The sequence below is a fragment of the Wasmannia auropunctata genome, unplaced genomic scaffold (genome assembly GCF_000956235.1).
Source record: "Wasmannia auropunctata unplaced genomic scaffold, wasmannia.A_1.0 LD336000.1, whole genome shotgun sequence".
Taxonomy (NCBI): domain Eukaryota; kingdom Metazoa; phylum Arthropoda; class Insecta; order Hymenoptera; family Formicidae; genus Wasmannia; species Wasmannia auropunctata.
This window is the reverse complement of record NW_012026890.1, coordinates 1,238,706-1,254,209: the sequence shown is the minus strand read 5'-3', so window position 1 is coordinate 1,254,209 and position 15,504 is coordinate 1,238,706. Positions and strand designations below refer to the sequence as shown.

The window sequence follows — 15,504 nt, the reverse complement described above, 5'->3', positions numbered from 1 at the left end:
CTTCAACGCAGGTAACACGGCAATTTTAAGATAGGAATGTATCTCTCATTCCTGCCGGCTCTATAAGTAGTACGGACACGCATACATTTTATTTATTGTGGATGTATCACAGACTTGAATCACATCCATTTTCGACGTTATGATTTTCTCGACAATGTCAGAAAATGGATTTAGGCGATGTAGCTGCAGCAGGAAACAGAACCAAATTATAGCTGTGTTATCTGCAAAGCATGTATTGTTATCCGTCGGATGTAAGGTAAGTTCACTGTGCACGTTTCATGAACATAGAGGCGCAGAATGCGATTTGGCCATCTTTTTAGCAGGCATATCCAATCTCGGACGTCTCTCTGTATTTACAATAATTTGCATGCATGTATAAATATGCAATAACGCACGCAATATTTTGACATTTGATTTACATCCAATATGTCGCGGTACAAGTAAAATAAAGCTTATCTTCTTCCCCCAAATGCATCAATTGTTCTACATGCATTTTTTCATTGAACTAAACCTAACCTCTCGGAAATTCTGATCGATAAAACGATCGCCTCCGTCGTTCCGGCAACTGTATTAATTAATGTGCAATTCGACGGGAAACGCCGTCAACTCACGGTTGAGGCGATTCTATCTTGTGGCTTAAACGAGTGCCTTATTTGTTTTTTAGGATAATTGTAAAAAGAAAAGAAGCATGGGTTCGTATCCGCAAGAATTGTATTTACTCGAATTTCGTGAGATTTAATGCTTGCCGCGACGAGCTCCAATAACGCAGTTCAATAACGCTAAAATAAATATATATACTAAAATATATAATAACTTGCTATTCTATTTTTTATTGAAATAAATTTTTCAAACAGACGAGCCGAGTTTGTCCAGTCCGGAGGACGAAAAGCGAATCTCGAGGAGCGAGGAGGATCGTTCGTTCGACGAAGTGATCGGTCATATCGAGGATTTGTTGTTAGGTAAAACTGATTATTCCGAAGAAATAAGTTTTTAATCGATAGAGTTTTGTGACCCGATCGTTGATCGATCCGAGGCCTTAATCGGCATTTCATGAACTTAACGAATCGATCTTCCAGAGGAGGACTTTCAGGCCCTTCAGCACAAATTTTTGGAAAAGTATTGGGACGTTTTCGAACCGGTGGAAGACAACAAATTAATTTACACCGATATATTCAACGAATACGTGAGTTTTATGGGAAACGTTTGGAAATCCATCGAATTCCTGCTGATTTTCTGCTGACGAGCTTTTATAAATTTCAGAATAAAGCCGTGGAGACGTATTTTGTTGATTATCTAACGAAAGTCATGCCGCAGTTCACAATAGACGTTCTCTTGCACCAATTAAAGTGATTATAACTAGAACATAATCAATAGTAAGATTAGTTTCGTGAACTTTTATTTAAAACTTCTACATTTCCGCATGCTTGCACGACGCGATGATAATCCAGCGAGAAGCAAACGGAGCTGGAAGGTGAAGTCTTCGAGGTATTGTCAACGATAACGGATTTCTTGGCCTTTAAGGAAATGTTCCTGGATTATAGAGCGGTATGTATGAGATCATTCGTCATTCTTTTTCACATTTCCCATGTGCGTGTAACGAAGGATTCTTTGCAGGTGAAAGAAGGCAAGGTTGCAGATCTCAGCTGTGGGATATCTGTAACGTCTTTGAAATCCTGTAATTTGGAAGACTGCAAGGATCCACCGAGATAGTACAAATAATTTTAGCACTGAGTCTTTCAGATGGAAGCTAGAGGATGTAATATGAGTGAGTAAAAACGGGATTAAATTGTGATACAAACCGGGAATATTCAAATAAATCAATCATTGTGTTCAGTATTTATTAAATTAATGGATTATGTATTTGCAAAAGTCTACATTCGGTATATCACGTACATTTACAAATAGAAATACAAAAATAATTCGAGTATCGTACTGAGTCTTTCTTGCATCCTATATAATACAATACTTGAAACTGAATCGAACTGTTGGATCTTTGAAAGCCCGCTTCTGTCAATCACTGCTTCCATGGTATACGTGCCACACTTGCACTTTTAAATTAAAAATTTTTGCTAATACTTATCTATGATATACAATAGAAAAACAAACCTTTTAAATAAAGTTAACTAGCAAATGTATAGACTATATCTTTTAAATTCTCAGACCTAAAATATAAGTTTCGCATTTGATTCTAATGCATGAGAATCTCCATTTGTACAAGTTTGCTGTTCGTCTCGTTTGGCATACGATACGGCAGCGTTCCCGCGAAACTCGTCAACGCTCGCGCTTGCTCCCGCAAATCGTGCAACTGCTGCTCCCTCGCGATCTTATCACCTGGTTCGACCGATCGCAGCTTCTGATACTGACGATACAGTATCGTCATAGTGGCCAGAAGAACGTCGGCTAATGTGCCAGCCACCTCGGGCGATACTCGACGTAAGGCGGTCACTCTCTCGTCGACTTCCTTTAGTTGAAGAGGCAACATCTTCGAATCCGCAATTGTCTGAGAGAAACAGTGTCATTTAAACCTTCTCTTCTAAACACATTATTTTTCACTTATTTGCTCTCTTAAAAATGTACTCACTCTGAGCGCGCTCTGATATTGCTCGTTGTGGAACTGATCGAAGAAAACCATAAGGTCCCTCAAGGTATAGAATGAAGACACTACTTCTGAAGGCGCTTGAATTGCGATGTCCTTGTATCTGAAAGAAGATATGCGTGAATAACAAGCTTCCGAAATTCGAGGATACTTGAGCGACGCAGTCGCGTAACTTGTATACCTTGTACTGATATCCATCGCCGTGACTTGTAATCGCGCTCTCAGAGAGCCGGGCGGTCCTCTTTGGCTAACAACTTGCGTCAAAAGCGTGCACATCAAGCTGAGAACCTTCTCGTGATTCCTGGCTAGATCGTACATCATGACCGCGTCTTCCAGCAGGCCTTTCCTGTACAACGTTTCGGCACATATATTTATCACGTCGTCCGTATTGATCTGGAACTGATCTAAGATCCCTGGAAGTCTGCGGTCTTTGTCGAGCTTGCCGACTAACAAAACGCGATTCGCAGGGGAAGCGTCCACCACCATTTCCGCGGCAGACGCGGCGAACATATTACGATCGTACGGATCCTTCATACATCTGAAAGCAAAGCATCACAATGTGATATCGCGCTTATAATTTAACGATTTCAAATACGAGATCAGGAATCCTACCTCAATAAAAATAGATAATGAAGGCTCTCTTTCGGGTCTGACGATTCGAATCTTTTAACGTACAACAATATCAGTCTAGCGAAATTCAGCCTTTTTGCTGGCGGCTTGTCGGCGGGGTCCACGCTTATCAGCGGCGCCAAGACGCTCTGACTGACAGCCAACAAATTGTGCTCGTGCATAGCGGCTGCCAGATGGACAGCGTGCGGTAAGTGCCTCGCTCCAGCGCCCGTGGCTAAGAATTCTATCGCCGCTTCAAACTGTCCGGTCAGAAACAGCATCGAGAAGTACAAAAACGGCTGTTCGTGCGCGTGATAATAAGTTTCTCCTAAAAATTGCATCGATTAAAATTTACGAAAAACTCTAAGATCCACATCGAATCTATCTAAAAAAATTTGTACTACCGTATATTTCCGAAATTGTAGTCTGCAGATAATCCAATGTTAGTTTATTCTCAACGTCCGCCTGATCTCTCACTTGGCACAGCTTCAGCCACAGATAATCGTCGGCCGTGGATATCACTTCGGAGTGCAAATCGTCCAGCTCACAAGGGACCAACGCACAATACGCCGCTCTCTTGTACGGATCGGTGACGGATCGCACTTGCTTCCTGTAGTGCAGCTTCAGGATGGACTCGGCGCGACTGCCCGGATGATGTTGCGGATCGTCGCAAGCTTCCTCGAGTGCGGTTTTGAATTCCGGGAATTCTGTGCCGCATTGATTCAGGCACTGCAACGCGGCCTTGTAGTCCCCGGATCGCATACAGTAATACACTAAAGGCCACAACGGCTTGTCCTCCATCATGGTGTCCTCCAAATCCCTCAGATTTTGTACCTTGACACCCACGAAGCTCTTGACCAGGGGTACAGTGCCTGGCACCCCGCCACGTTTCGCCTGCACCAGATTCTCGTTGATTATGGAGTTCATGAAATCTCTGTAGCGATTTTCCAGATACTTTCTGGCCTGCAGGACGATTCTCTGTTCGATCGCAGAGCTGCTTCTCGATTTAATTTGATCTCCTCTGGGCGTCGGTGGGATATCGACCATACACTTCACCATTTGCCATAGATCCACGATCTTCTTGTCGTTAAAGGATTCGGAGGCTTTGCAGAACGCGTTAAACAGGCTGGGCCGTGTTACCCCCCTCAGGACGTGATCGTTATAGGTCTGCAATTCCTTCACATAGGCGACTTCTATGCTGGAGAGACCGCTGACCATCGAACCGGCTAGTTTTGTACGCTGCGGAGCACCGCGTAAATCCACCAGTTCGCCAGACGGCGCGGTCATGGCGTTTATTATCTCAAAGCGCATTTGCTTCCATTCGCCCAGCATATGTTCCATTTGTTGAGCCCTCGTAAGCTCGAATGTCTGAACAAAATAAGTCCAATGTCAATTTCTTCATGGCATACGGATAAAAATATATGAATATTTAATTATCATTATTATTTTACGCACATCCTTGTGGACCTGTTCGATAATGGAAAGAATCGCATTCTCCTTCTCGTTTCTAAGGTAACTGACAATGTCGGTGTCCGCGATAGGATCTAAAGGCTCGAACGTGCGTCTAGCACTGAGCGAATTTAACTTCTGCGAGATCTGAGACAGATCTACTCCTCGGGAGCCTAGTAAGACATGACTGAAAGAAACATTTATTCTTACATTAACATTGGGTGTTTTCAAAGTACACAGTGTGATCGATATTCAACATGGAATGTTTTAATTGAAAGATAATAATTAATAGTAGGGCAATGAGAGTGCGGCATGATAATTAATAATAAATAAAATGTGCAAGAATTATATATAGAATTCATTAATATATATTATTAAAATACGTGATATATTTAAAATTTGTTTTTTGATTCTTTTACATTCTTCGAACGTTCCGAGTCTTATTTTGAGCCTTATCTTCAGTGAAAATTGACAATATTAAAAGAAATACAAACTCCTGAATCCAGAATTATTACTCTGCCGTATTTAAATCTATTAGTGCGTTTTTTTTTTGCAGTGACGACATCAAAATCAAGTAAAGCCCGAGGACGAGAGGTGTGAGATAGAAAAAATATAGTCAGGCAGATAAAGATCGCAGTTAAATCACAGTTAAAATTTATCGTTGAGGCGTTGACACAATGGTTATCACACCATTATACAGATTTCTCACAGCAATTGAAATGCAACGAAAAATCAGCAGCGCAAAGCAATTACGAGAATTGCTGTGAGAAGTCTATCATTCGTATCCGATATAATAAATCGTAGGGATGAACTTACGCTTGCGCCTCGTTGTCCTGCGTGCTCGTTTGCGTGACGCGGGACCACAGCTCGTTGGACGCCTCCAGTATCTGCCGCAGATTTCTCTCGACCTGCGGCAGATCCTCGTTTCCCTCGACGGCAGCGGACAGCTGCTCCGCCGACCTCAGCAATTCGCTGAAGCCGGAATCGGCGGTCAGTCGGGTCGTGTCGGCGGGCAGCATATCCGCGTGGCCGGTCTCGCCCATGATCCTAACCACCTAACCTAACAATTATCGGCGCGACGCCGACGGGGAACTTTCATAAAATTACGCGGCAAAGAACTGAAAGAACCGTCATGAACCACGAAGTATGGGATACAAGACGCGAACGAGAATGTATTTTTAGAAATCTCTAAAAAATGTCTCGGGACTGTATGTATGTACTAATTCGTAACAAAATCAAAAATATTTACAAAATGCGTTCTGAGAGAGAAAAAGTAAAAAATATGAATGGGACAAGCAATCTACAAATTATTATATTCTTTTATATTTGAAATGCATGAAATGCATTGATATATGTCTATGGGATCATATATACATTAATTATATATATGGGCCAATCTTTTATATCACTCGAGTTTGATGAGCTGTCGATTATATATCATTTAAAAATTACGAATTGCAAAACGTATATATAAACGTATATACACCGACGAGATACCTTTAAAGACTGACAGCCCTGGGCAAATTTTCGTGCCAACAAATGAGCCCGGTGGGCCCGAAGGTAATTGCAGAGTGTCGATGTTATCAACTTTTGACATAAATTTGCGATTTATTTAAATAATATATTATTAAAATCATAATTTTTATTATATAAATGCTTTATAAATAAATATGAATATTTATAATGCTATAATATCAAATATATTGCCGTAAAATTACATTTTTTTTCCAACTGTTTTACCATCTCTCTGGATAATCGAACTCGTGTGGTAACTATAAAAATGCAGTTTTAAATAAAATTAACTATTATAAGTATAACCATATATTTGTTTTCACTTTCTTTAGAGAATAATCAAACATGTGTATATATCGATGTTGTAATGCTTAAATTTGGGTAAAAAACTTTAAAAAACCTTAAAAAATAAAAACCTTAACAACCTTAAAAACCTTAAAAACCTTGAGAATGTCGGTCCTTAATTAATATAGCATCTCGTCGCGGTGACATTTATAAAGCATTTATATAATAAAAATTTATAATTTTAATAATGTATTATTGAAATATTTTTGTTAACAAATTGATTACATATGTTAAATAGTCGATAACACTACAATTAATTACTTCTAGACCCTTCGGATCCCTTTGATGGTTGTGAAAATTTGTCCAGGATTGACGGTCTTTAATAGTATTTCGTTGGTGTTATAATTATATTATATATTGCTAGTATTATTTATTATATTTATTAATAAATATATATATATATATATATATAATAAAAATATTAATAAATATATTTTTCTTTTATACGAAATTTAGACGGGAAGCACACCTTGATGTGTGACCAACATAACGCGTTGAGGAATTCATGACCCTTTGTTTGTGTATACGTTCAACATACGAAGTGGAAATTCTCTAGCCAGTTTGACAGCGTTCGCTTCTGCTTTTCGATTTTTGCCGATCTCTCCGCATTGCATATGCAAAACGCTAATGTAAATTATGTCGGCGATCCATCGAAATATGTAACACGAGAAAAGGGTAACCGAAGAATCGGAAGTTCGAGGGAAGATAAAATTATCAGCCCGACAATCATGTAATTCTCGAGGGAAGTGGTGAACGTCGAGAGAGAGAGAGGTTGACCTGAGGGCGAACGGGATCGACGTTTTCCTTCGACGTGACGATGATCGTTTAGCAAACCGGGCCATGGAGGATAGTAGCAAGGAACGCCGGGTCCTGCAGCACTATGTTGCCAAGCAAGACACGGTACTGATACGGATATTCGGTGCGTGCGACGTTAACGTTAACAAGTTGCGTCTGGGAATGCTTGTAGAAGCACTGGAGGATTTGAAGGAGAGCGTGCTGAGGGTGCGCGTGACCGACACCGTCGGCGGATCTAAGACCTGGTGCGGCACGGAATGGCGTTGCCACAAGTACGACCTGATCCCCGTGTCGCAGAAGGTCTGGCAGTACCTGCTCGCCGTTCAGTCGCCGCAGGAGAGAATCCGACTGGCGAACGACTCTGCCCTGTGCGAGCAGATGAGAAATGTGTCGGCGAACGACGTAGTCTGGTACTGCTCCGATCCCGCTAATAGGCGCGCCAAGGAATTGGCGTTTGTCAGATATATTGGACCTGTGCTGCAACTCGGATCGGGACATTACTTTGGCCTTGAATTAGTGGTGAATTGACTAAAGCTGCTTCTAGTCGCTGCTGTTCTTACGTTAAAAGATCTTATAACTTAAAAATAGAATGTACATACAAAAGTCACAGCCCTTCCTTGTGCCTCTAAACGTTGTCTGTAAAAGCATACAAAATGAATAAAATTACAGTTAGCTAAATTTCGAAAAATAAGCAAGCAAATGACATAGCTTTGCTTTTGAATTAATTTTAAATGAGTCTTATTTTTAGAGATATTTAATGATATTTATTATAAAAATATTTATCTCAAAAAATGAAAACATATATTAAGTATAGAATTATACTTTTATATCAAAAGATTAACTGATTATAGAACATGCGCTGGTAAAGAGGAAGTGTGTGACTTAGGATAAATTTTTTTTACAACATAATAAATGAAATTTGATGCATTAATATTGCAATTAAAGACAATTATGTATATGTATTACAGGGAAATCAGGAACTATCTAATACATCTTTGTTGACCAAAGAATATTTTATTTCCACACATTGGAATGCTGCTACAATATTCGCTACTATAAATAATATATTACCTTATAAGGAAACCGACCCAATCTCTGGCAGCATTGAAAAAAGTATTTACTAATTAATTCATTAATCATTCATTTACTAATCTATGTTTTTTTCATTAATTTTATAATCATGCAATTTGCTCATTTTTGTATTTCAGCATCATTCTCGAAAAATAATACAACTGACTATAACAACGATAAGAAAAAATCAGTGCTTGACAGTACCCCAGCTGTTTTATTAGAACAATTTACTCTATTTGACGACAACAAGAATAACAATCAGGAATCTGTCAATATACTAAAAGAACGTAATCAAGCCGGGAAGTCAGATCTTGAAAATGATATTAATAACTACTCCAAAACCGTCGATCATGCTCTTTTTAAATGCGGTAATTTCACAATCGTATAAAAGCAATAAATACACTTTTCTCTTAAGAATTCCCTTAAAAATCCTAAAACGAAATTAGCCAGATGCCGGACTTTAATTTCCTCCGTGCGATAGAGGGAGTTAATAATAGCTCAGGTATTTAAAAATAGACGTACAAAACCTAGCCCGACTTCCTAGAGGGCTGCCGCCAGGTTATAAAGCGCTCTGCCGTTGTTTGCATTTTTGTTTAACAATGGCAGCAGAACTGCAGAACATTCCTATTTTTATATTGGAGCATAAATGGAGTAGTGATATAGAATCAAATGTATACAGTGATGCGGAAGCTGCGCGTGGCGTAAGCTTGTTGGATTACAGTAAGATACAATTGTCATGCTACCTCTACTGCACTTTTATAACCCAAATATTTCTTCCTTCCGTAATAATATTTATATTTTTACATCGGAAAAGTGATCATTTACTTTCTTACATTGTTTTTAAGCTTTGAATTACATAAAAATACTTGAGTAACACAGACAATTGATTACAACAAACTGTTAATTGCGATAGGTAATGGTGAGAAGAACGAGATCAAGAAATTCAATAGGGTAGAGAATAAGGGAGATTTGATGGTGGGCTCGAATGTGAAAGTACTTGTGGATTCTGATATCCATTACGGAGTTATTCGATGGATCGGCACGCCGCACGGTACAAGCCCTGGCAAATTGATGGCAGCTGTCGAGCTGGTGAGCAAAATGGATTTGTTAATTGGACTCTGTTTTACGTTTTACAAAAGAACAAAGAACAATGGAACTCGAACGTTGTGTCATTCATAGGATAATGGACATCCTTTAGGTACTGACGGAACTTACAAAGACATCAGGTATTTTCATTGTAGGCCTTACAGAGCTGTATTCACGGACATTGAACACTGTTCTCATTACGAAAACGTAAGTAGAACGAGCTATCTGGTATTTTCTATATTAAAAAATATATTTGTTAACTTTGAATTATTTTTCATAAACCAGACGAAGCTCAACGAACGGCCTGCGCTCATAAATAACGATAATAATTTCGGTAATATGGAGAGCTCAGTGATAACGGGTATCGTGCGGCCTATCTCCGTCAAGGGAGACTTGGAAAGTATATGTGGGAAGTATCGCGGAATTCAAGGCCATCATAATTCGTGCTATTTGGACGCTACTCTTTTCAGCATGTTCACGTTTACCAGCGTATTTGACAATCTCCTGTTTCGGTAATTAATTTTGTTTCGACGTAATCGAGTATATGTTTATTGATTGGATTATTTCTCTTTGAGAGAAAAAATGGAGCGTGTTACATAAATACAACAGTAACTGTAGTGTTCTTTTTAAAAAATTGTTGCGTGAATTTTTAGCCCACCGAATGAAAAAGATTGTCCGCAGTACGAAGAAGTGCAGAGGGTCTTGAGAGAGGAGATTGTAAACCCATTGAGAAAAAATATGTTCGTCAGAGCGGATCGTGTAATGAAGCTCAGAACGTTGCTCGAAAAACTGTCGTCAGTATCCGGCCTCACTAGCGAAGAAAAAGGTTCACTTTTATATTTCGAAGTATTATATCTACTTTTAATCGCTCCTGCTGATTTTTCATATATTTTAATATTTAGATCCTGAGGAATTCTTAACGTCGCTAGTCGCTCAGATTCTGAACGCCGAACCATTCCTCAAATTAAGCTCCGGACAGGACGCCTACCATTACCAGCTGTTTGTCGAAAAGGACGATCATTTAAATCTACCGACTGTGCAACAGTTGTTGGAACAGAGTTTCCTAACCAGTAACATCAGATTGAAGGAGGTCCCTTCGTGTCTCATCATACAAATGCCGCGCTTCGGAAAATCATTTAAAATGTATCAGAAGATACAGCCTACGTTACTGCTCGACGTGACGGACATTATCGAAGACTGTTGAGTATCGTTACGTCGTACAGTAAATTGCAATAATTGCTTTCTATTCGAGACATTCGCGCAGTAATATTTACGTATCGTTTCGCAGCACCCAGACAGTGTACAGTGTGCGGCAAATTGGCGGAGTTCGAGTGCAAGGAGTGCTACGGGCAATGCGGCGTCGGTCTCGAAAGTATAGCTTTCTGTTTACAGTGCCTTGAAAAAGTTCGTAGAGCTTATGAGATTGATATGTAAACGTAAGCTGTCTAAGACATCAAATTACTTTTTGCGTGCTTTCCCTCAGGTACACCGTCATGAACGAAGAACGAATCACGAGCCAAAGAAGCTGAACGTACCAGTGGAATTCACAATTCTGCAAGAACATTGTCCCGTACCGCGTCTGTATTTGGAGCTGTCCGCGGTGGTCTGCATCGAAACTTCGCATTACGTTTCGTTTGTAAAATGCGGTCCCGGCTCGGAGGCCCCGTGGTGCTTTTTCGATTCCATGGCCGACAGAAAAGGTACTCTTTTCTCACTCATATAAATACCAATAAAATAACTTCCAAATAAATTTTAACAACGCCTTTTACAGTCTGGATTTCTTCTAATAATATTTCTATATGAATTTTAAATCCGTATATTCAGCCATTTAAATCGTGCCGAATTTATGTAACTTCCTTTGTATATTTTAAATATTGAATCATAGAAATGACTATTTTAGTATGATTTTTTTACTAATAAACTCCTTTATTATTATTAGGAGAGCAAAATGGATACAATATACCGGAGATGGTGCCATGTCCAGATTTTCCTTACTGGTTGAGCGAAGAAGGGGGGACTTACTTGACCGAATTGACGGACGACCGTCACTTACCAGAGCACGCGAAACGTCTGCTTTGCGACGCGTACATGTGCATGTACCAATCCCCGGATGTTATGATGTACAAATAACTCGGAACGGCTCATATTTTTTTAAGTAATGTTGACGCTAGCATTACTGCAAAAGTGCAATGTCCTGCTTGTAGCTTTCCCTAATCATGCGTAATAAGTTTACATAAATTCATATAATGATTGTAGACTGACAAATAATCCCAAGGTCTCGAAAAATCTCATGTACAAAATAGGAATATACGTTTATATGCAAGGAGAATATAGAGTTATAAAAAATAAAGTTTACAATATACATTATTTATCTACAGATGTCAGATGCACCTGTCAGGTTTTTATTTCCGTCATAATTTAAAGAAATCGCCTTTTTTGATTCCTTAATGCATTCTTTATCAACATTAACATTTCTTTCAATTACAATTAAAACATGCAGCTTTTATAATTATAAAATTAATGCATTTTTTCAATTTAAAGAAATCGCCTATACTATTATTAATAATATACTATTATTAGTATTAGATACTATTATTAATAATATTACGGATATATTACGACTAGAAGTCTTTTTTTATGTCGACTAAGAATTTAAAGAAATCGTCTTTTTTGATTAATGCATTTTTTATCAACATTAACATTTCTTTTCAATTACAATTTTATAATTATAAAAGCTGCATGTTTTAATTGTAATTGAAAAGAAATGTTAATGTTGATAAAAAATGCATTAAGGAATCAAAAAAGGCGATTTCTTTAAATTGAAAAAATGCATTAATTTTATAATTATAAAAGCTGCATGTTTTAATTGTAATTAAAAAGAAATGTTGATAAAATGCTGATAAAAAATGCATTAAGGAATTAAAAAAGGCGATTTCTTTAAATTCTTAGTCGATATAAAAAAGACTTCTAGTCGTAATATTATCCGTAATATTATTAATAATAGTATCCGAAAATTCTATCATGTGTAAACTTAAAGGGATCCAATCGAGCGAAAAATCAAAATCAGCTGTTTCATCGGTCACGTTGGATCGAGTAAGATTAGGTTAGGTTAGAATACGGTACATGCTTCTCTCTGACGTCTCTGACGGTACGCGCGTGTCGTTTTCTGACCGAAAGCTTACTCCGAGTTGGTTCAGGTTCTAACTGATAATGCTAGCGAGGCGATTGGCATTCGCCCGCGGTAAACGGCTGTGCGAGCGTTCGCGCTTACCGGATAACGTGCTCGCTCAGGCGGCACGCGGCTACGGCGTGGAACATGAGAAACGGCAGTACCTGTGGCGGGAGAACGAGGAGGACGCGGTAACGCCCAAATTCAAGGACGACCCGGAGAAGCCCAAGTCGTTCTTCTGGTTTCCCACGTCCGCGCCCAAGGAGACCGACTTCACCTACGGCAATATCTTCAAATGGTTCAGGCACCATAAGGTCTCGTACGCCAAGCTCAGCCAGTCGTTCGACCCGCGGAGGCACGAGATATTGGGCGCCAACCTGGCCACCGCTCACTTCCTCGTCTACCGCGGCGGCCGGGTCAGGTTCAGGGGCGACGCCCACTGGACGGAACGGAACGAGAAGGGCCGGTACGACTTACCCGTCAACTACGATCCGCGCTACATCCTCGAGGCGGTGGACGTCAACGGGTTCGATCTCCATTACGAAGGCCTGAGCAACTTTTGCGGCCTCACGAAGCTCAAGTGGCTCAGTCTTAAGGACTGCAAGAACATCGACGACTGGGGCCTGGACAAGCTGTCGGCCGAGCTCCCCGAATTGGAGCACTTGGACATCTCCGGCTGCGAGAAGATCACCGAGAGGGGACTGGAATGTCTGTACAGAGTGCCGAACTTGAAGAAGCTGATTGTAACGAATTACAAGAAGAGGTCAGTCGGATTCGAGCTGAGTTGCCTCATGCTGGAGGATTGCATACCGGGACTGGCCTGCGAAATTCTTACGCCCGAAGAAACACAGACAGACTAATGTCAATGTAATTAGAAACATAACACGGTTTGTAATTATAAGATCTCGAAAGATATTTATTTGTATTTACACAATACTTATTTAATTATTATTTGCACAATCTCAACCGTCAGGCGCTATAAATTAGGAATGTTAAGCGAAATACTAACTACAGCGTGAATAATAATTTGCATACAAAAGTATACTGCTAACTTTTTAATTTATTCTTTTCCCTGCGCCTCTTCGCAAACTGTAATTCCACCTTATTGGCGATACCATAAGCTTTAATGTTTTCGTTATCGTCAGAAAGTCTAATGTCGTCGAAGCAAAGGTGATACTTCTTCCAGATGTGCTTCCAGCTTATCTTCTTTTCCACGTTCTCTCTCTTCAATGCCAAATTCATGTGTCGTTTGATGGCCTTTTTCAGATCGAGCACTGTTGTGTTGTGTGGAGATACCTGAAACAAAAATGAGGGAAAGTGTTATCAAAGTGACAGATGTACAGTCAGTCTCTGATTGTGGAAACGTTGATCGTCGTAAGATTATTACCACTACTGCGAGCCTCGGCAGTTCACCGCGATTCAGGAATAAAGTTATGGCTTGCCCTTGCGCAACCGCGATCTGCGATTTCAGCTCTTCTATCGTGACGTCCGAGGGCAATCCGGAGAGCAACGGTTCACTCTCGACGAGATTGTTTATAGTCGTTTTGGTTAACTTCACTAATTCTTGATGACTGAGACGCGTGGCTTCAGACTTCACTTCGGCCTTGCCGCACGATTCCTCTTCAGCATCTCTCGCTGCATATTCGGATCTTGTGTCTTTAACAGTGCTCATGTTGTTCTCTTTGTTTGGAAAACATTAACCTATATCTAAGCAGAGACTCTTGCAATTTATAACATAAGAGTTATATATATACATTCGTAAAATCTCTACATTATTGAGATTCTATATGTTGAAATATCAATCTCGAAAACTCCTCTCTCTTTATTTCTCTACGTGTTTTCGTCCAAATATTTTTAATCGGTATTTATAAAAGGTATTTAATTTAGATTTCAATTAGGCGCGACGTCAACCTCAATTCGCGTTCCGCAACCCATTCGTTCTGGGACGTCATTCGCATTTTTTGTCCACAATGAGATTCGCTTCGTGTGATTGGCGCATGCGCGAGCTTCGTTATCGCCTCTCAATGAGGGCACGATTGTTAGCGATCAATCTCGGCATTTTGTATTTGTGTATATGCAGTCTAGTGTTGGGAGACACGAGGCTTGCGCAGTAAAGTAAGCACTAGCAGCTGTTACTGGGGCCTCAATTGCGTATATATTTTATTCTGATAAAAGGTATCATTAGATCCCTCGTGAAAAAGGAACCGAAATGAAAAAAATAATAGTAGGAAATTATAACAAAAAAAGCAAAAGCAAAAGCGAAAAAATAATTTTAAAGAAATTGATTAAAATAAAATGTAGATCGAGAGAGATTATATATTACACGAACACGAGTCTATAGACTCGTATTAAGTATATAATTAGGATTAAAATAATTGTTTATAATTTTATAAATAAAAGAGCCAATATCTTAATTTTATTTATTTAATAGAATACTATATTTTGTTTATGAAATAAATATTCTACATTTTATACACCTATTTATTGATGAATTTACTTAATCCGATATTTGACATCTATAACATTAATTTATTTAAATTGTTTAAATATATATAAACTGAAACAATTATATTCTTTTTTGGCAAAAAAAATAACCATTATAATATTCGATCTATCATATACCACCGACAATATTAATTATTATTTAAAGATATTTTAATTCTGGACAAATTTTCGTGACTATCGAAGGAACCCAGAGGTAATTGCAACTATATGTCGATGTTGTCGACTATTGACATAAATTTGCAATTGTTAACATAAATATTTGAATAGTACATATTATTAAAATGATTTTTTATTATATAAATGCTTTATAAATAAATTCGAATACATATGCTAAATATCATATATATATAAATATATATATATATAT

At 38.9% G+C, this 15,504-nt stretch overlaps 5 protein-coding genes across 7 annotated transcripts; 3 read left to right on the top strand and 2 right to left on the bottom strand.

Annotated features, from left to right (window-relative positions):
* Positions 1 to 282: 282 nt before the first annotated feature.
* Positions 283 to 1,925, top strand: LOC105453300 (ADP-ribosylation factor-like protein 2-binding protein). 2 transcript variants are annotated; one of them, XM_011695134.1, is made up of 6 exons: positions 283 to 349; positions 855 to 959; positions 1,077 to 1,183; positions 1,261 to 1,346; positions 1,449 to 1,545; positions 1,615 to 1,925. In XM_011695134.1, exons 1-6 carry the CDS (start codon positions 298 to 300, stop codon positions 1,708 to 1,710), a joined length of 543 nt encoding a protein of 180 aa, XP_011693436.1. In that variant the 5' UTR covers positions 283 to 297; the 3' UTR covers positions 1,711 to 1,925. The 2 variants fall into 2 exon arrangements, with proteins under 2 accessions (XP_011693436.1, XP_011693437.1); XM_011695135.1 differs by having other exon boundaries at positions 301 to 692.
* Positions 1,835 to 5,940, bottom strand: LOC105453302 (nuclear pore complex protein Nup93-like). Its single transcript, XM_011695136.1, has 7 exons — positions 5,471 to 5,940; positions 4,661 to 4,841; positions 3,610 to 4,573; positions 3,209 to 3,533; positions 2,778 to 3,134; positions 2,582 to 2,699; positions 1,835 to 2,500 (listed from the first exon to the last, which is right to left on the bottom strand). Exons 1-7 carry the CDS (start codon positions 5,695 to 5,697, stop codon positions 2,189 to 2,191), a joined length of 2,484 nt encoding a protein of 827 aa, XP_011693438.1. The 5' UTR covers positions 5,698 to 5,940; the 3' UTR covers positions 1,835 to 2,188.
* Positions 5,941 to 7,033: 1,093 nt separating this feature from the next.
* LOC105453299 (ubiquitin carboxyl-terminal hydrolase CYLD) lies at positions 7,034 to 11,830 on the top strand. Of its 2 annotated transcripts, XM_011695133.1 has the most exons (12): positions 7,034 to 7,411; positions 7,457 to 7,825; positions 8,275 to 8,419; positions 8,515 to 8,745; positions 9,291 to 9,466; positions 9,557 to 9,670; positions 9,749 to 9,975; positions 10,117 to 10,289; positions 10,366 to 10,662; positions 10,752 to 10,867; positions 10,947 to 11,163; positions 11,403 to 11,830. In XM_011695133.1, exons 1-12 carry the CDS (start codon positions 7,352 to 7,354, stop codon positions 11,591 to 11,593), a joined length of 2,316 nt encoding a protein of 771 aa, XP_011693435.1. In that variant the 5' UTR covers positions 7,034 to 7,351; the 3' UTR covers positions 11,594 to 11,830. The 2 variants fall into 2 exon arrangements, with proteins under 2 accessions (XP_011693435.1, XP_011693434.1); XM_011695132.1 differs by having other exon boundaries at positions 7,035 to 7,825.
* Positions 11,831 to 12,562: 732 nt separating this feature from the next.
* LOC105453298 (ATP synthase subunit s-like protein) lies at positions 12,563 to 13,674 on the top strand. The gene has a single exon (XM_011695131.1). It carries the CDS (start codon positions 12,674 to 12,676, stop codon positions 13,490 to 13,492), a length of 819 nt encoding a protein of 272 aa, XP_011693433.1. The 5' UTR covers positions 12,563 to 12,673; the 3' UTR covers positions 13,493 to 13,674.
* On the bottom strand, positions 13,675 to 14,580 carry LOC105453297 (U11/U12 small nuclear ribonucleoprotein 25 kDa protein). Its single transcript, XM_011695130.1, has 2 exons — positions 14,020 to 14,580; positions 13,675 to 13,928 (listed from the first exon to the last, which is right to left on the bottom strand). Exons 1-2 carry the CDS (start codon positions 14,302 to 14,304, stop codon positions 13,680 to 13,682), a joined length of 534 nt encoding a protein of 177 aa, XP_011693432.1. The 5' UTR covers positions 14,305 to 14,580; the 3' UTR covers positions 13,675 to 13,679.
* Positions 14,581 to 15,504: the final 924 nt, after the last annotated feature.